The sequence below is a fragment of the Macaca fascicularis genome, chromosome 12, assembly GCF_037993035.2.
Source record: "Macaca fascicularis isolate 582-1 chromosome 12, T2T-MFA8v1.1".
Lineage (NCBI taxonomy): Eukaryota > Metazoa > Chordata > Mammalia > Primates > Cercopithecidae > Macaca > Macaca fascicularis.
Genome location: NC_088386.1, coordinates 74,204,510 through 74,224,521, shown reverse-complemented (window position 1 = coordinate 74,224,521; position 20,012 = coordinate 74,204,510). Strand labels below are relative to the sequence as shown.

General features: G+C 34.0%; 1 protein-coding gene across 4 annotated transcripts in view; it reads left to right on the top strand.

Moving 5' to 3' along the window:
* The window catches only part of TTN (titin), a 273,759-nt gene that overhangs the window by 147,580 nt on the left and 106,167 nt on the right, over positions 1-20,012 (top strand). For all 4 annotated transcript variants that reach the window (XM_045368331.2, XM_065526517.1, XM_065526515.1 and 1 more), the window contains 30 exons: positions 30-113; positions 245-322; positions 729-812; positions 1,291-1,380; positions 1,649-1,726; positions 1,914-1,991; positions 2,214-2,297; positions 4,075-4,158; positions 4,401-4,481; positions 4,984-5,058; positions 5,520-5,633; positions 6,945-7,013; positions 9,237-9,317; positions 10,233-10,307; positions 10,916-11,005; positions 11,437-11,499; positions 11,759-11,848; positions 14,098-14,148; positions 14,697-15,098; positions 15,255-15,533; positions 15,780-16,055; positions 16,192-16,331; positions 16,638-16,764; positions 16,858-17,121; positions 17,405-17,671; positions 17,812-18,075; positions 18,162-18,301; positions 18,444-18,570; positions 18,696-18,962; positions 19,080-19,346. In XM_045368331.2, the coding sequence (XP_045224266.2) occupies positions 30-113; positions 245-322; positions 729-812; positions 1,291-1,380; positions 1,649-1,726; positions 1,914-1,991; positions 2,214-2,297; positions 4,075-4,158; positions 4,401-4,481; positions 4,984-5,058; positions 5,520-5,633; positions 6,945-7,013; positions 9,237-9,317; positions 10,233-10,307; positions 10,916-11,005; positions 11,437-11,499; positions 11,759-11,848; positions 14,098-14,148; positions 14,697-15,098; positions 15,255-15,533; positions 15,780-16,055; positions 16,192-16,331; positions 16,638-16,764; positions 16,858-17,121; positions 17,405-17,671; positions 17,812-18,075; positions 18,162-18,301; positions 18,444-18,570; positions 18,696-18,962; positions 19,080-19,346 (4,269 nt within the window). The remainder of the gene's footprint in view (positions 1-29; positions 114-244; positions 323-728; positions 813-1,290; positions 1,381-1,648; positions 1,727-1,913; positions 1,992-2,213; positions 2,298-4,074; positions 4,159-4,400; positions 4,482-4,983; positions 5,059-5,519; positions 5,634-6,944; positions 7,014-9,236; positions 9,318-10,232; positions 10,308-10,915; positions 11,006-11,436; positions 11,500-11,758; positions 11,849-14,097; positions 14,149-14,696; positions 15,099-15,254; positions 15,534-15,779; positions 16,056-16,191; positions 16,332-16,637; positions 16,765-16,857; positions 17,122-17,404; positions 17,672-17,811; positions 18,076-18,161; positions 18,302-18,443; positions 18,571-18,695; positions 18,963-19,079; positions 19,347-20,012) is intronic.

Sequence of the window (20,012 nt, the reverse complement as noted above, 5' to 3'; positions counted from 1 at the left end):
GCTTAAACAACTACTAATATCTTTTATAGTGCCTGAGGTGCCCAAGGAGGTTGTTCCTGAAAAGAAGGTGCCTCCAGTGGTTCCCAAAAAGCCAGAAGCCCCACCTGCTAAAGGTATATGTAGCTTTCCACTGTTTGATGGAGGCAGATGGAGCCCCCAGCTTCTAAAACGTTTTGTTCTGTGTAAATGTGATGGATGTTTACTGGTGATTGTTTCTAATGTTAAAATACTAATATCTTTGAAGTGCCTGAAGTTCCAAAAGAAGTTGTTCCAGAAAAGAAAGTAGCTGTTCCCAAAAAGCCAGAAGTCCCACCAGCAAAAGGTACATGTCACTAATGAGATTCTGCAGAAAAGCACTCACCGTTGTCTAAAAAGTCACCTATTATCAAACCCTTTATTTGCCAATCCTCTTAAATCCACAACTACAAAACTGTCATTCTGGATTTTTAGGGTGTAAATGCTTTTTTAATAGCATCACTGACTTTTAAAAGTGATATATTTACTTATTACAAGCATTGGAAAAGTTTACTAACTTGGTTTTTTTATTTTTAATAGGCCATATTTTCCTCCCCACTATATGAGGATCCAAAGACAGATCACTGACCTTATTGTGAAATTTGTTCTTGGATCTGTCCCTGGGTTATTTGAGCAAAATGTGAAGTAGATGTGGTATAAATTTAATATACTTCTCAACTACTCATAATAAAAACTAATTAATATCTTTAAAGTGCCAGAAGTGCCAAAGAAACCTGTCTTGGAAGAGAAACCAGCTGTTCCTGTTCCGGAAAGAGTGGAGTCTCCTCCCCCAGAAGGTACACGTGAGACCGATCATTAATGACCTTGCCACTTGCGACTATTTCTAATTTAAGCTTTGTTCTTCTTCCTTCCTAACTATTATTTCTTGGTCATTTTCTAACCTTTAATTATTTGTCTTAATTCATCATTCTAAATTAGCTCCAATCTCAAATCTATTTTGGGTTATTGGTCCACAGTATCTACATAAGTCATAGTAAGCTGTATTAAACAAAGCTTCTCCAATGTACACAGAAAGTAAGACAGGAGAACTAATGATTATAAATGACATTAAACACTAAAAGGGCTTTGCAAGCATTCGAATCAATAGACAAAGAAGTTAGTGCAAATGAGATAGATTTTATCTTAACAAAAATAAGAGAAGGTATTAATTGAAACAAAAGAAGAAATCAAGATTACTATGTGTCGTGTTTAGTGTTTGTCCATCTTAGAATATTGTTCCATACATTGAAATAAAATTAACTAATATCTTCAAAGTATATGAAGAACCTGAGGAAATTGCTCCTGAAGAGGAAGAGCCGGTACCTGTTGCAGAAGAGGAGGAACCAAAAGCCCCACCTCCAGCAGGTACGAAGCAGAATTCACTGTATGGGAAAATACAGTCATTTCATTTTTGTGTCTATATATCTTCTTCAAGGCAAAATATCAGTCTTGTACCTTGTTGCCTGAAATCTGACTACATTAGGAACAAAAGTCGTTTCTACACATAAAACTTTGGTCCCACAGAATTTGGTCCCACATATACCAAGAAATATGTGTGGCTTTTAATTCATTCATTAGCATTACATTTTTCATTGTAATCACCTAATTCTAAAAGAAATTCCTATTATTCAAGTGCCTGAAGAGCCCAAGAAGATCATCCCAGAGAAGAAAGTTCCTGTCATCAAAAAACCAGAAGCACCACCTCCTAAAGGTACTCATGTTAAAATGAATACTTCATTTTTGTGGTGTCTACAATTTTACACTCTTTTCTTATTGTGTGTTGTGTTATATCATACGTTTGTTAACTCTTACCTATATGTTATGGTGTTCAATAAACTTGTATGTATATCTTACATCTTGCAACTTTGTATTATTAAATGCTACTAATATCTTTCAAGAACCTGAGATGCCAAAGAAAGTTGTTCCAGTGAAGAAGGTCCCAACTGTTAAGAAGCCAGAAACACCAGCAGCTAAAGGTATTCACATCATCATTGGCATCATAAAAAAGAAAATATTCTGATATCTTAAAGTGGAATCCAATAAGTTGTCCTCGTTGTCACTGCCTAACTAAGGACAAAAATTTCCTTATTTTGTTTTCATTAATTTTAATGCTGCTCCAATAAATGCAGGTTTTTTATTCTTAATATTTAAAAATGTTTTTAAATACTCTTTTTAAAACAAAACTAATATCTTCAAAGTGCCTGAGGTGCCCAAGAAACTTGTTCCAGTAAGGAAAGAACCTGTGCCTGTTACCAAAAAACCAGAAGTTCTTCCAGAAAAAGGTACCTACCATGAAGAAAAAATAGATTTCTCTAACTGCTATTTAAGCATGTTAATAATAGGTCTTAGAGAAAAACATACTGATTGTGAATTTATGTTAAAACCACATTGCACAGAAAAAAGGGAAATAATGAAGGGGAAAAAATGAAACAGACAAGCAGGAGTGAAAAAATGAATGGGATTCAGTTGTGCTGTGATATATCACATGGTTACAACTAGTAGAAAAGAACCTCTCATTCAATGTGTCAAACAGCTCAATTCAACATATTTTGTTGAATGTAGACCATTAACAAGATATCATATTAGAAAAATTAAGGCCTGATCTTGTCTTCAAGTAAGTTAAATCCAGTGAGAGGATAGAAAGATAACAGGACTCTAATACACACAGGAAGTGATTACACATAGCAAGTGAATACAAAGGGCTGCAGAAACACAGGGCAAGAAAAGATTACTTTCAGGCAGAGGCATCATGGGAAGTTGTATGGAATAATTGAATTTAAATTTTGATGGACTTTTACATGTAGAAATTGAGGAAATGAGGCCGGATGTGGTGGCTCACGCCTGTAATCCCAACACTTGGGGAGGCCGAGGTGGTTGGATCACTTGAGGTCAGGAGTTCAAGACCAGCCTGGCCAACATGGTGAAACCCCATCTCCACTAAAAATACAAAAATTAGCTGGGCGTAGTGATATGTGCCTGTAATCACAGCTACTTGGGAGGCTGAGGCAGGAGAATTGCTTGAACCCAGGAGGCAGAGGTTGCAGTGAGCCGAGATCATGCCACTGCACTCCAGCTTGGGCGACACAGTGAGCTGTCTCAAAAAAAAAAGAAAGAAATTGAGGACATGATATCCTATGGAAAGGGAAGAGCATATTGAAAGGCACAGAGATAGAAGGATCTAGAATGTTCAAGGACTTTCAAGTAAACTTATACAATTTGAGTATGGATTGACTGTGGAATGTCTTGAAAGATAATACCAGATATAAAGATGGGGTCATATTTTGGAGTACTTCAAATGCTAGAAAAAGGCTTGTACTTTTTTCTATAGGCAATAGGAAGCTTCAAAGGTTTTGCAGCAGGCTTACATATTAACAGGATTTGGGCTTTAGAAAGGTAACTGACAGCAATTTCAGCTGCTAAATAGTAAAGACCCATTGTAATTATTTAAGGTCTTTAAGAGTTGGACAAGATCCGTGGTGGTAGAAATGAAAAGGGGCACTGGGTTTGAGAGAGATGGAGACTGAGTGGCCTCTGACCATTGTCAAAACCATTAGGGAAATTGAGGAGCCCAAGATCATTGTAAGGTTTAAAGCTAGATGGCCAAAAGAATGGTTCATTGGGTCTCTGAACACATGTTAGAGGAAGATGGTAGATGTATTTTTCACCTTTAAAGCATAAAAGTTGGGAGTATGCCTCAGGAGCTTAAGAAAGAGATCAGGCCTAGAGATGTAGCTTAAAGTCATTCACATGGAAATAAGAATTGAGTATGAAGGAACAATTACTCAGAAAATGTACAGCAAATTTTTTTAAGTGTCAAAGTTAGACCAGTGGGAAAACATCTTCATTTAAGAGTACACAGAGGACTAGAAGCAAATGAAGAAGGCTGAGAAGATTCATATATAAAATTAGGATGTCCAAAACGGTGCCATGTCTCAGAAGCCATTTTCCCCATGAAATCTTCTAAGATGAAGCTCTTGCCCCTGCATTCTTTGCCTGCTCTTTAGACAGTCTTGCATGTCTTCTAAATTCTTAATAGTAAACAAAATCATATCTTTAAAGTGCCCAAAGTGCCCGAGAAAATCATCCCAGAAAAGGAAGTGTCTGTGCCTATCCCTGCAGAGCCAGAAGCTCCACCTGCTGAAGGTACATGGCTTCTCCATAAATCTTGTAAAGATGACAATTGTCTTCATCCTCTTGCTTTGATTGTAGATGAATCTTATGTATTTGTCCGTCTGTCTCATGTATTGAAGTTATTGATATTTGGGGGTCATCTGAATAATCTGTTATAGAGTGTTATTTAATGTAGCTAGGTTGATATGTTAGAATAGTAGTTGCAGTATTCTGTTCTAAATATAGTCTAAAATAAAACACTATATTTTTTAAAGTTGAAGAGACTCCTGAGGAAATAATATATGAAGAAAAAGCATCTATAACCATTGGTAGAAAAGAGACTCCCCCTATTGAAGGTATATATATATATATATATATATAAATTTTTTTTAATCTCCTGAAGATTACTGTTAGAATTACAAAAGCATTTACAGGACACTATTCCTTCTTGAAATTATATACAAGATCTGTCTAGCATGTTTGACTGCTTTATTTTTGAAATAGTTACACTTCTTTCAAATTATAATCTTTAATTTGGTTACTCTTGTTGGTAATTATAAATTCCAAAAGGTACAGTTTACTGAAGCAAAATGGAATAATTGCCTTGGATCCCCAAATGATAACACAGTATCAAATTTTAAAACTCATCTCATTTGCCATCAATATACATTGAATAATCTAATTAATAGGCAGTTCAAGTATAAGAACTTTTTCTTATATGTGAATTTTTCTATACGTGAATTTGTATGAATTGTATATTTTTATTTTGTGACTGTAATCTTTGCATCAACGTGAAATTTCTATGAGTCTTTTTGAAGAACTTTACAACTTCGTATCCTTTGTCAAAATTCTTTAAAGAACGTGAAATTGAAAAGTACGTTAAACCTGAAGAGCCTGAACCTGAACCACAGCCTGAAGAAATACCAATAAAAGGTATTCAAGCCAGTGGACTTAAATCTTCTTTATCATATTCTTTCTCTTTAAATGTATACAGTTTATGTTGTTGTACATATGTAGTATGTCTGTTCCCATTTGTATGTATTCTTCATTTTAAATGTGAACCTCATTCTTAGGTTTCCATATAACTTGTACCGTTTATCTCATGTCAATTATGGCTTGTCTGGATGCTCTGTTTGTTGTTGTTATTGGTGCCTTTGCTGTATTTCTCATCATCTATGTAAAGGGTTGATATTTTTATGTTTTATGTTCTGTGTTTTGTGTCGGATACTGGTATTATGTACCTTAAAAAGTAAACTTTTTACTTCATATACATATATGTATATATGTGTGTGTATATATAAAATAGAAATTATATATATAATTTCTATTAAATATACTACATATCCCCATGCTAACATATACATATACTAACACCTCTGAAATACTCTTTCAAGAACCTGAACCTGAAAAGAAGGTTATTGAGAAACCAAAACTCAAACCAAGACCCCCAGCTCCGCCACCTGCTCCACCTAAGGAAGATGTGAAGGAGAAAATATTCCAACTTAAAGGTAAAAATACCACTTCCAAAGTTTTATTAGCCTGCTTCAAACTTCTATCCAGCCATCTGAAATGATGCTTGCAAGAAATGTATGACTTTTAGAAGTGTGTACTTCTTCAGACATGATTGTACTGTGAGATTGCATACAGTTGTGTCTTCTGCTGCCCCATGGTTCCTGGGTTGCTTGTCATGTCATGCCTGCTGCTGCAAAAGTCAGAAAGTACACTGATAGCGTCATTGGGATATCTGAATGCAGGGGCTATCCAATTAACTTTCTTTTGTGGAGTGGGTAGAAAAGAGTTTTCTGATTTCAAAGCCTGATTGCTATACATATCATTGTGGTCTTATGCTTAAGGAATGTATAAGAAATCTTTGCAAGATATTTTCAATATTGCAGTAACACATTTACTTAAAAGCCAAAACTTTGTTCTTAAAGAATTGCATGTGCTTTTAAATATATTACAAGTAATATAGTTATGATCTCCAATAGCTGATATGTGCCTATATATCATGAAAGGAAAGCATATGAATGACTTGTTACTGTTCCCCTATCTTTTTTTTTTTTCTTGCAACTTAAAGAAGTGTTCTGTGTGGTTCTCAGGGGAGCTGGAAAGAGTGGTTATGAAGACATTTGGTATCCAGCATCCCTTCCTATTATTAAACTTCTCTTCCACCTTCTTATATTTTGATTTTTCTATGAATTGACACAATGTTACTTAATTTTAAAAATATCAGTTTCTTTAAAAGCTGAAACAAACTGGCAAAAACATATTATTCTTATTTTAACAAAAAGTTGTCTTGTGATGTCATATGATTCCCCAATCTAAAATTATCTAGATGTAATCTTAGATATGCACTTTCCCCATACAGACCTGTGTATCTGCAAACCAGAGTCTTCCAGCATAAGACATTGCTGCTGGTGATTCTTGCCCTCTACAACCCTCATGGCCTTTAGGGGGACCCTCTGGCACCTCTTGAAAGGCCACCCATCTGTTAATTGACACTCCATGAGGACACACACATAAATACATTTCCCTTAACGTAAAATGTATGCTCAAAGGAAAATTTCTTCCTCTTGCCAATAACAAAAATTGCCTTATTTCTCTGCCGGTCTTTAATTAACTACTGAGCTTTGGAGTAAAACTGCAGTCTGTTTTCATGGTTCGAATGCTGCTTGTGTGTTCTTTGGAAGCTGTTCTTGGCTGTTATTAATGCTTTCTGGTTATAAGCAAAGCTTGGTTTTGATTCTTGGAGTAGAAAGTTAATCACTTGCTTCAGATTAAATATACAAATAACAAAAGTAAAATCATATTCTTTAAAGCTGTTCCAAAGAAGAAAGTTCCTGAAAAACCTGAAGTTCCAGAAAAAGTGGAGCTTACACCTCTGAAAGGTATTTCACAGGCTGAAAAATACATACTTACGTGGTAGCCCTTTTCCTGACTCCTCACTCTTTCTGCCTCCATTGAATGTTCTGTCTCTCTTTTTCAATCATCAGAGAGTAGTCCCATTCATTTCTTATATCTCTGTGGCTTTTATGGTCCTGGCTCATAAGTGTGGCTTCCTTTGTCTCCCATCCCTTTCATACATTGCATAGACATGGTCTATCTTCGTCTCATCTGCATATGTCTTCTTGCATTTTCCTAAACTTAAAAATATCAAATTTTACTGGTTGGCCAAAATTGGTATCAAGAGACATGTGAGATTAAAATGCTGAGAGCTATTAGTAAACTGTTTTGACATTTCCCTGACATAAGCATTTTAGCCAATGTAATAAGCATTAAAAATAAGTCCTATCTTCCTTTTATATTATGAAGGTTATTTGTAGGGATTTCCTTAGGACTTTCATGTCAGTCTCTTCTCACTGGCTCTAAGGCATTCTCTGAGGTGTACAGAATTCACATTTCAGAAAAATTTCCTTATTGCTGTAGGTAATTTTTAAAATGTATTTTTCTGTAAACAGTATTTTCCCTAATAAGGTCTCATCTAAAATTAGACCCTAAAGAAAACCAAATGAATTATAAGAGTCTAGAAAACATCTATCAAAAATAAACTTAATTTTTCTAGTAGGTAGCAGTGTTCTGTTCAAGTAATCAACACATTCAGACCTAGAAATTAAGACTGTTTCTGGTCACTCTGAAATTTTGGGGAAAAAAGTCATCCATATAAATATACACTTCCTGATTTCATAAAGGGCAGATTACAAAATAATGTTATCATGGATATTGATCATAAACATTAAAATAGCACATAATCACACATAATGACTTTAAAAATAATAGCTACAATGGTGGGTTCTCAAATATCAATAAGATTTTTAAAATAAAATAATAATATAAAAAACGCACAGATATATTTTCACTATGTCCATTATATCAGTAAAGAAAATCAATATTATGCCTCCTCGCTTTACATTAATTAGATGCATGTGCTTCCTTCTGGGTTTGAGCAATAAAAATAGTTACTAAGAAGATTGGTACCTTTAAAATAGTATTGAAGGCCAACACAATTTATCCTGGATAAAATATGTAATGTTTAACTGTAAAATTTTTACTTAAAATATTTGGCATTAGAAAAAAGTGATTATTCAAAATGAAATACATATTTGCCTATTGCAGGTTTAAATTTTTGAAATAAGAGTTAAGCAATGTTATCTTTATCACATAAAAAAATTTAATGAGTTGCAAATATCTTGTTTGAAGCCCTAAATAGGAAATTTTACAGAAATATCTAAAAATTCAGCTTTCTGACAGTGAGCAAATAGTTACATGATACAAATAAATACTGTTCTAAATTAGATTTTAGTTGACATTAGTAGAGAGGAAAAAGGTTTAATAATCACTACATGTTCCTTTCTTTCACCATTCAAATCTGTGAGGGCCGTAATAGCAAAAGAGGCCGCTCTATAAAATAGCATCACCCACCATGCTCAGTATTCACTGTAGAGGAAATTAATTTTGAATTCCTTGCATTCCTTAATTTGAATGAAGAACATTTTCTTATTCATGAAAAATGAGCTTCCAACACCAGCTTTGAGATTTTATAATTCTATAATTTTAAATATTTTATCCAGTATTATTTCAAAAAGGAAATCTTAAGAAAGGATACTCTTTTTCTGTTCAGAAAGTGAGATATGGCCCTTCCCCAGCATCAAAGTCACAAATCGGAACCCTTGGCCACCGTCTGCCCTCAGTGGAGAAGACTGAATGATGGCACTAACACTTGCCAGTATCATTTTCATACATTTAGTGGTCGGGGAGGTAACATCATAAATTTGGACAATCTGCAGTTGCAGTTTGGGACAAAGATGCTGACCCTATAATTTGATTAAAGATTCATAAAGTCAGTACAGAGCAACATCCTCTACAAGCATTTAAAATGAATACATTTGCCTGCAGTTAATGGAGTTGAATTTCATCACAAGGCTGTATAGATATTTATACAGAGGAGATAACTTGAAATGTATCATTTAAACTTAAATTCTGTGGTATTTATATGCAGTGAAAATTGTTACTTAATGCACTACAGTTAACTAGTTTTAGGAGAGACATTTTTCTTGTTGAAATTCCGTTTTTATATAAATTCACTTCAAAATTTGAAATCATATTCTTTTAAGTGCCTGGAGGTGAAAAGAAAGTTCGCAAATTACTTCCTGAACGTAAACCTGAACCAAAGGAAGAAGTTGTTCTGAAAAGCGGTATAGTATTTTTCGACCATTCTGTCAGCGTTAAGTAATTTTAAAAATGAACTTGAAAGCTTACAAAATGTTTCTGTCCTTTGGTTTTCTTTGAATTGGTTTGCTATTTATCAAAATTTGTTTGTAGTTTCACTGAAAATTAAGAAAAATGTCATTTCCAGATCTTTTTTTTAAAAAAAGACAGAAATTTTGTGAGCATTCACAGTATTTTGAAATTTAAAATGTTAATAGGCATAACTAAGTTGATAATATTCTAAACTAACAACAACCATGACTGCCATTTTCATAACCAAATTATGTAGTAAAGTACACTAAACCTATTGAATACCTTACATGAAACTACTTTAGCTTAAATTCAATATTCAGTTTTAAAGCATGACACAGGATCACCACAACTAATAAATAACATCCTTAAAAAACTGAACATTTCTTTCCGACTAATACAATATTAAAGAATGTGAAACAAGATAGTCAAATGAAGAATTAAGTTCTAACATTGTCTTCACATAGAATTCTGATTTTTAGGCTACCTTTCTTTAGATATCTCTGCTTAAGTAAAGTTTCTACTTATTTACATACTCATTAAATCATTAACATTTAATTATTATTACAATTCGTTGCTATTCAAATTATTTATTTTGTGTTGGAGCTGTTTCTCCCACAGACTTGTCTCAGAATATACCCTCTATCAAGACAGAAACAAAGTAACTTTGAGTGCTATTATAATTAACGTAACAACCTTTGATTCAAAAAAAAAAGAAAAAACTTTTAGTGTAAATGCTTACTTTCCAGAGTGCTAGGTAGCATGTTTTTTTTTCATTTTCCTTGCTTTGTACATTATTTGCATTTGTCAAGCTTATTCAACATCTTCATTAGTTTGTCTTGGTTTACATATAAACCTTTTTGTCTTTAAAGTTCTAAGAAAAAGACCTGAAGAAGAAGAGCCTAAAGTAGAACCTAAAAAACTAGAAAAAGTTAAAAAACCTGCAGGTAGGAATCTCAGTGACAATTTATAAGAATATCTTTTAACAAAATGGACATTTAACAAAAGGTTTATCTTGTAAACATAAATGAAGTTAGATGTAAACATGGCTTCATATTTCATCTGTGATGTAGTCTTTGTTTTCCATTGTCTGCTTTCTGTTTAAATAGTTTTATAGTAATTCCCAAATCCATTCATGTATTTCCCTGCACTTCATTCTTATCATTCCTTTGCAACTTAAGTTCCTCCAGTAGAAATGACTGAAATAATCAAGTGGCTATTCATGGGAGGTTGTCAGCAAAGGTTTCATAATCTGGGAGCTTTTAAATGGATTGGCTTTTATCATTAGCCTCTTCTCAAAGGGTGTAATTATTGGGAACTATTATAGAAGTGATTTAGAAGGAGAGAGCTATGGGGAGTGGAAGACAAGTTGATGGAATACAAGGAAGAAAAATAAATGAAAGCAGAGTCAAGAAAATAAAATAGAAATTGATAAACTATAAGGTTTTTTAAAAAACCATCAATAGAGTTTTTGAAAAATAAATTGATATTTCAGATGAGTTGCTCCCTAAATATTCAAATATTAACACTAAAAAAAAATCTTATTATCTTAAAGTACCAGAACCACCACCTCCAAAACCTGTTGAAGAGGTTGAAGTACCTACTGTTACAAAAAGAGAAAGGAAGATTCCTGAACCAACAAAAGGTACAAATCTACTGGCATTCTTAGTTGTCTCTAAAAATGCAAATATGTATCATTTAAAATATTGTTACACTGACATAAAGATTTGAACACATGACCTTAATCTGTTCATCACATATGGCTTAATTTTCTTTACCATCTCACTCTCCTATGCAATTGGCTAATGATTACCCAGTTGCAAAATAAGTTACCAGAAAAAAAAATTGTATTTATGGGCAATGAGATAAATAACAACATTAAAACCAAGAACATTGCCTTACTATATTTTCCAAATATTTTGTTTAAAATGAAAACTAATCAAATACTTGATTTGATAATTATATGTATATAAATTCTAATATCTTCCAAGATATGTGGGCTTAATTTTGGTTTTGACTTTGTGAAAAACTTCAAAAATCCTGTAATAATCTGCCCTCTACTCTGAATTATTTCAGTGCCTGAAATCAAGCCAGCAATACCTCTCCCTGGACCTGAACCGAAACCAAAGCCTGAAGCAGGTGAGCAAGCTTATCCTCAATGTCAACAGCATATTCCTTCTTGATTCACACACATAACATGTACTTAATAAAAGATAGTAGGTGAAAGTCAGTATGTATCAAATGATTTCTAATGTCTCAATATGCTTAACATACTATTCTCTTAAAAACTAGTTATTCAAAGATTTCAAAATTATATCAGAAGAGGCAAATAAGCCACCAAATAAGCTTTTAGGAAGTGACAAATTGATACATTAATGCAATGGACATCTCTCTACAGAAGTGAAAACAATCAAACCACCTCCTGTGGAACCTGAACCAACCCCCATCGCTGCCCCAGTAACAGTGCCGGTGGTTGGAAAGAAAGCAGGTATTTATCTTGTAGCTTTCTTTTTGCTAGTTTGTTTTGGTGACTTAATAAAAGTATTCACACTTGATTAAAATTCAAGCCCTGTTTATGTTGCAACATAGGTATCATTTCAACTTTAGAGGTTTATGCTAAGTTTCTAGCCTTTCTTCATCTAGTATCTTTTATCCACCTTGTCTCCTGCCCAGTGGGTGAATATTGTGCCTTAATTGGAATGTACATTCCCGGGTTGTGCCATTTCTTTCATATGCTTTGGAGATTAAGTAATGAATATGTTTGGGGCTGATAAAAACTAAGGAGACAGGCAGAGACCCTATAAGGGTATACATATAAGAATCCCATGAAGCTTCAAATTTTCCTTATACCCTATTGGAACTATTTCTCTTTTTAAAAAAAGTCTGTATATTGGGATAATGTAAAAGTTCTGGAAATGGATAGTGTTGATGGTTGTACAACATTGTGACTGTATTTCATGCAACTGAATTGTATACTTAAAAATGGCTAAAATAGTAAATTTTATGTTAGGTATATTTCACCACGAAAAAAAAGAAAAAGAAAAAAGAGACTCCATAGTTCAGTCTTTTAATCTGTATAAGGAATTAGATCAATAATAATTTTCTTAAATGTTCTAACTTAATGGTATAGATATCTCAAGTCCAAACTTAAAGCACCTATTAGTTGTATATGAATTATTTAGTATAGTTCATCATTTAAGTGATAATTTGAGACATAATTGATCAAAACTAATTTGATATGTAATTGATAGTCATTGATAAACACACATGCTACTTGCCCTCTGGCTCACTATCTGGCTGACAAGATCATTCATATCCCAAACCTCAGCATCATGAAATATATCCACATAACAAAATTGCACATGCATCCCATGAGTTTAAAATAAAAGTTGAAATTATTTTTTAAAAAAAGAAAAAAATAACAAAACCAAAAATAAAACAAAGTAAATTTAAAGTGGGGTGTGGGGGGAATGCATATATTGATAATTTTCTAAGATGTGAAGAATCTAAGATATTCAATGTAATGCCTTGACAATTTGTTCCTATGGAAAAATGATCATCTCCACTGATAAAGCACAAAATAAAAAATTCAGGGTGAATAAAAAAAAAAGAACTATTTGTTACATTCCACAATGAGATGTGCATAGCCCCCGGGAATAACATTTAGAAATATCCATAATAGCTTGACAGAGAGATTTTTGAATTTAATTTTCTGAACCTAATAAAAATTGATTATATCTTTAATAAATCAATAAATAAAACTATTCAGAAAAATTATATTATTTTAGATTATTCATTCAATAATTAGTCATTTTATATTTGTTTATATATTTTTATATAAATTATTTAGAAATTTTTTTATTTAAAATTCTCAAAATATTTGGAGTTTACCATGTTTAATGACATGAAAAAATATACTATATTCTTTTGACTGTAGTTTAATTTTTAATATTTGTTATATTTTGTCACTGATGTTTATGATTTGGGCATTACTCTTTTAAACTTTTATAATGTCAATGTAGTACTTTTATTATTCAGAAAAAGGTGATGAATTGCTCTTGGCTAATTAAGTATGTATAAAAATAAAGCTATTCTCAGTTATCCTGGGGGCTGAGGCTAGCGAACTCGTTCCACAGTTTTTACTGTCCTGTATTAATAATGGAATCAAACTCTAAATGTCAGAACTCTCTTGCTTCTGCTTTACTTCGTTGTCTAAGGGAAATCTTCAAAGAAACTCATGCATGTATGGTACGTGGACTCTTTTTCTTTAGTCTTCCCTGGATTTGTTTGTCTGCCCAATTTAGACATAAAAAGAAAGTCTTTTGGTAACTTCTCAGCCATTTCCCTTTTCCCTACACTGATTTCTTGACAAAACCTCATTTCCTTGGCTCACATAATCAGGACATACATAAACATATAAAATATTTTGCATAGTTAGGCAGGAGCAAAACTTTTCCTCACAAGGCAACAGTAAGCCTTCCAAAAATGGGAAGAGAATAAGGCACTTGCTGAAATAATCTGTTAATCCTAAATATGTTGGCAATTTAGCTTGAGCTCTGCAATCTCAGAATATGCCTTCCTGGAAATATGATTATGCATAGAAGTCATATAAATGAAACCAATTTCTCTTTATGCATTAATATTTATAATGGAGTATGACTCACCCTCCATGGTTTACTATTAAACATGAAATAAGTCCGAAAAGTGTTTAAATGCTGAGTTTTATTTTTATTTCAGAAGCCAAAGCACCTAAGGAAGAGGCTGCCAAGCCAAAAGGTCCTATCAAAGGTGAGACTCGTTTTTCTAGTACTTGTATTGTAACCTTCCACTCTGAATTTCCAAAGTTCATATTCAAGGGGAAAAAAATTACAAAATTTATAACAATTTTTATTTTTTCTAATTGATTCTACTAAAACTAGCATGTTTTCTGATATTTCAAATAATACACTTTTAGTATTATGCAAGGAGGTAAAAATATATATATATATTATTTATATATATATAATATATATATATATATACCAACTATGTTTAAGCATAGGGAATCCTGTAAGTTCTTAGCTTCACTTTTCATATGCATATTTATACATGGCAGATAAAATAATCAGACATTAATCTGGCTATTTTATACTTCAGATTAAAACTTGAGAAAAGGAGCATTTATGATTCATGGATTCCTTATACCATCTCATTTTCTTGTCTGAAACAAGGCAGTATAAATTCAATTGACCTTTCAATTGCCTTGTCTGGGTGGTTTTATCCAGCAAGCAGCCAAGTATGAATTTTCTGACTCCTATGGAGATGCCAAATCAACTTTTTATTTTACTTTGAATTAGGTGTAGCCAAAAAGACTCCTTCACCAATAGAAGCCGAAAGGAGGAAATTAAGGCCAGGAAGTGGTGGAGAGAAACCTCCTGATGAAGCCCCATTCACCTACCAGCTAAAGGCTGTGCCATTGAAGTTTGTGAAAGAAATCAAAGACATCGTCTTGACTGAATCAGAGTTCGTTGGCTCTTCAGCAATCTTTGAATGTTTGGTCTCCCCCTCCACTGCAATTACAACCTGGATGAAAGATGGTAGCAATATCCGTGAGAGCCCCAAGCACAGGTTTATTGCAGATGGTAAAGACAGAAAGCTGCACATCATTGACGTTCAACTTTCCGATGCTGGTGAATACACCTGTGTTTTACGTTTGGGAAACAAAGAAAAGACCTCCACGGCTAAACTTGTTGTAGAAGGTAATTTCCAGTCTTCTGAACATAATCTACATTAAACTTCAATGTAACAAACCTTAGTAGCAACTTGCATTGTAGTTTTACAAAACCTCTTATTTCCAAGTTTTATTTCATTGAAAATATTGTATTTATTGAAATATATACTGAAATTCTTCACAGAACTTCCTGTGCGTTTTGTAAAAACACTGGAAGAGGAAGTCACAGTGGTCAAAGGACAGCCATTGTACTTGAGCTGCGAGTTAAACAAAGAGCGTGATGTTGTCTGGAGGAAGGATGGCAAGATTGTGGTGGAGAAACCTGGCCGAATTGTGCCGGGCGTCATTGGCTTGATGCGGGCCCTGACCATCAACGATGCAGATGACACAGATGCTGGAACATACACAGTTACTGTGGAAAACGCCAACAACCTGGAGTGTTCATCTTGCGTAAAAGTAGTAGGTTAGTACTTTCCTGGAAGATTTTTTCAGCTTATTACCACACTAAGGAAATGGAAGAAGGGACTTCGTTTCCCAGTATTACGATATTAGAAATCTTGTACCTAAAAGGGGAATAACAATATATCCTATAGTGGATTAATTATGCCCAATTTTGTGAAATTTTTCCTATTTCTGAAATTTACTAAGGAAGCTATGTATATTACTTGTTCAGATCTTAATCATTTTTCCTGATTTTATTTTCATATAGAAGTCATTAGAGATTGGCTGGTGAAACCTATACGAGACCAGCATGTGAAACCCAAGGGGACAGCTATTTTTGCCTGTGATATAGCAAAAGATACTCCAAACATTAAGTGGTTCAAAGGATATGATGAAATCCCTGCAGAACCAAATGATAAGACTGAAATACTGAGAGATGGAAATCATCTATACCTCAAAATTAAGAATGCTATGCCAGAAGATATTGACGAATATGCAGTGGAAATTGAAGGAAAAAGATACCCTGCAAAGCTGACACTTGGAGGTATGAAAATCCTACCTTTTATTCGAAATATAAGTTTTGTATATGTGTAAAGCCAAATAACACACCAAAACACATAAAAGCAAAGCATTGTTGGATTGTCTAAAGCATTATGTTATTTCATCCCTGACCAATACAGAGCGTGAAGTTGAACTGCTTAAACCAATAGAGGACGTTACCATCTATGAGAAAGAAAGTGCAAGCTTTGATGCAGAAATCTCAGAGGCAGACATTCCTGGACAATGGAAACTGAAAGGAGAACTTCTAAGGCCCTCACCTGTGAGTAATTTCACATTTTAAATTGTTAGTCATATAAAATAACCACATCCTATATTCAATATCTACTTCCCAGATTCAGGTTCCTTTAATAATAATGGAGTCTTCTAAAGTCTCCAAGAAGGAAAGAAATTTTACATATCATTTGGGGACAACTTGAACAATTTTTGTACAATGTTATGACAGGGAATTCTCTGCTTACTTTTATTAGTAGTACTTTTTAAAACTCTATAGAAATCTGTATCTGAAACATTTCTCCTATAGGGAATTTATCTCTTTCAAATGGTTACTAAAACTATTGTTTTTCAGACTTGTGAAATCAAAGCAGAAGGTGGAAAACGCTTCTTAACTTTGCACAAAGTCAAACTGGACCAAGCTGGTGAAGTCCTCTACCAGGCCCTGAATGCAATTACAACTGCCATTTTGACAGTAAAAGGTATGGGGCTTTTAGAATTCAGGGAGGGGCCTCAACTTCATTTCACATCCCTGTGCATTCTGAAAAGCCTCATTCTTAATGTCTGATTTTCAGAAATCGAACTTGACTTTGCTGTGCCCCTGAAGGATGTCACTGTTCCAGAAAGGCGACAGGCTCGATTCGAATGTGTCCTCACCCGAGAGGCAAATGTTATATGGTCCAAAGGACCCGATATAATCAAGTCATCTGACAAATTCGATATCATTGCTGATGGAAAGAAACATATTCTCGTTATTAATGATTCTCAATTTGATGATGAAGGGGTCTATACTGCTGAGGTAGAGGGCAAGAAGACCTCAGCTCGGTTATTTGTCACAGGTAAGAGAGCTAATGAGATCTGTGACATCCCATAAAAGCATGCAAATATATGACTTTAAAGATAGGACACCAAGTTCTAAAAGCTGTGATAATCAGCATCACTAATTAACTTTCACAGTGTTACCAAAACAACCCCCTGAATTTTTTTTTAGTGGCACTCTATTTGGAAAGATGAATAAATAAGTGTCATGTGAAATGGGTCCCTTTTACTCAGACAGATTAGAATGGAATGTTTCTGAAGGTGAATTGTGTTTCTGAGGCATTATCTATGCTTGCATTTCAGGTATAAGACTGAAATTCATGTCGCCTCTTGAAGATCAGACAGTAAAAGAAGGTGAAACAGCAACTTTTGTATGTGAACTTTCTCATGAAAAAATGCATGTAGTCTGGTTCAAAAATGATGTCAAACTCCACACAAGCAGAACAGTACTCATCTCTTCTGAGGGCAAGACTCACAAATTGGAAATGAAAGAAGTGACACTGGATGATATATCTCAGATAAAAGCTCAAGTCAAGGATCTGAGCTCCACAGCACAGCTGAAGGTCTTAGGTAAATGTAACCAACTATAACCAGAGAGCCAGTTTCTGAATCATGGGAGTGGGGAGTAATAAAATATTTTGCAACCTTTTACTCTTTAATAAACTTTAGTTTTCACATTCTTCTAATTTGATGCTAAATGTTATTTACAGAGGCTGATCCCTACTTCACTGTGAAATTACATGATAAAACTGCAGTGGAGAAGGATGAGATTATTTTGAAGTGTGAATTGAGCAAGGATGTACCAGTGAAATGGTTCAAAGATGGTGAAGAGATTGTCCCTTCACCCAAATATTCTATCAAGGCAGATGGCCTGCGCCGCATTTTAAAAATCAAAAAGGCAGAACTTAAAGATAAAGGCGAATATGTGTGTGACTGTGGCACAGACAAGACCAAGGCAAATGTTACTGTTGAGGGTGAGTTGCTCGACAATGTAAAATTTACCGTATCTGAATCTGTAGTTTATTAGTTCGGTCATGCTAACAAAACTGTATAATTTCAGCTCGACTAATAAAAGTGGAAAAGCCTCTGTATGGAGTAGAGGTGTTTGTTGGTGAAACAGCCCGCTTTGAAATTGAACTTTCTGAACCTGATGTTCACGGCCAGTGGAAGCTGAAAGGAGAGCCTTTGACAGCTTCCCCTGTAAGTCAAGATTAGCTAATCATATAGGAGAGGGGTTCCTTGGTTGTATAGGGTGAAAAAAGGCATAAAATATCTAGATGATTTGTAGGAATAACTATGTAAATGATGTTTTTTCTTTCCTTCTAATCCTCACTCCAAACAGGACTGTGAAATCATTGAGGATGGGAAGAAGCATATTCTGATCCTTCATAACTGTCAGCTGGGTATGACAGGAGAGGTTTCCTTCCAGGCTGCTAATGCCAAATCTGCAGCTAATCTGAAAGTGAAAGGTATGCTCTACTTGTCGGTCACATTTTTGTATTTTCTCTGCAAGACTTCCTGATACACCCCTGCATTGATCAAGGGTCCTCAATGGAAACATATTCTGACTTCATCCACTGTCCACTTCTTTCAGAATTGCCTCTTATCTTCATCACACCTCTCAGTGATGTTAAAGTCTTCGAGAAAGATGAGGCTAAGTTTGAGTGTGAAGTATCCAGGGAACCCAAAACATTCCGTTGGCTAAAAGGAACCCAGGAAATCACAGGTGATGACAGAATTGAGCTTATAAAGGATGGCACTAAGCATTCAATGGTGATCAAGTCGGCTGCTTTTGAAGATGAAGCAAAATACATGTTTGAAGCTGAAGATAAGCACACAAGTGGCAAACTGATCATTGAAGGTAAATAGTTTTATTAAATAGTCCACCCCAAAATCATTTTTTTGCCTTTACTTTTATATTTCTTCTTTAAAGTGCTTCAATTAATAAGTTCTTTTTTTTTTTTTTTTTTCTTGATAGGAATCCGGCTTAAATTTCTCACTCCTCTCAAGGATGTAACTGCCAAAGAGAAGGAAAGTGCTGTGTTTACTGTGGAGTTATCTCATGATAACATCCGAGTTAAATGGTTCAAGAATGACCAGCGCCTACACACCACCAGGTCGGTCTCAATGCAAGACGAAGGGAAAACTCATTCAGTCACATTCAAAGACCTGTCTATTGATGATACCTCTCAAATTAGAGTAGAAGCTATGGGGATGAGTTCAGAAGCTAAACTCACTGTGCTTGGTAAGTGCTTTTTAAATTTTAATTTTATTGCATTAAATTCAGCAGAAATTTGTGGAGTATCTATTCTATAAAATAGTCTTCTAAGTGTTATATTGCATGAAAGCAGCCCAACTCCTTATGAAGGTATCATATATGTAATCGGGCTTATTTCTAAAACATTTTACCTTCATTACTGTAAATTAATGAAGATTCTAGCTTATACCCACAAAATAGCCAGTTAAAAGCAAACTTAAAATTTTTCATTAATTATTGAGCCCTGTCATGTTTAAAACAGGAATATATAAATACTTTCTATCTCTTCATTTTATCAAAATTATTTCAGAGGAATGTTTTTCAAGTTTCCCATAAGAGAAGATATTACATAACCTACATTAACGAGCCTCATTTTCTTGGCCACCTAATATCAACAAGATTAAACATGAAGGCTAACATATAGACATGATTAAAGGCAAACTATTAATTGATTAAGAAAAACTAACAATGTGAACCTGAAAGCTTAAAAGTAAACTAGACATAATAGAGTTGCTAAGAAATTAGAAATTTATCCAAATAATGGAGGAATACAAAATTGTATTTGAAGCTAAATTTCAGTCTTTTTGGCTACTGTTAACAAAATGTTTCAGAATTCAATATGGATGGATTAGATCTTGATAAATCCCATGCACT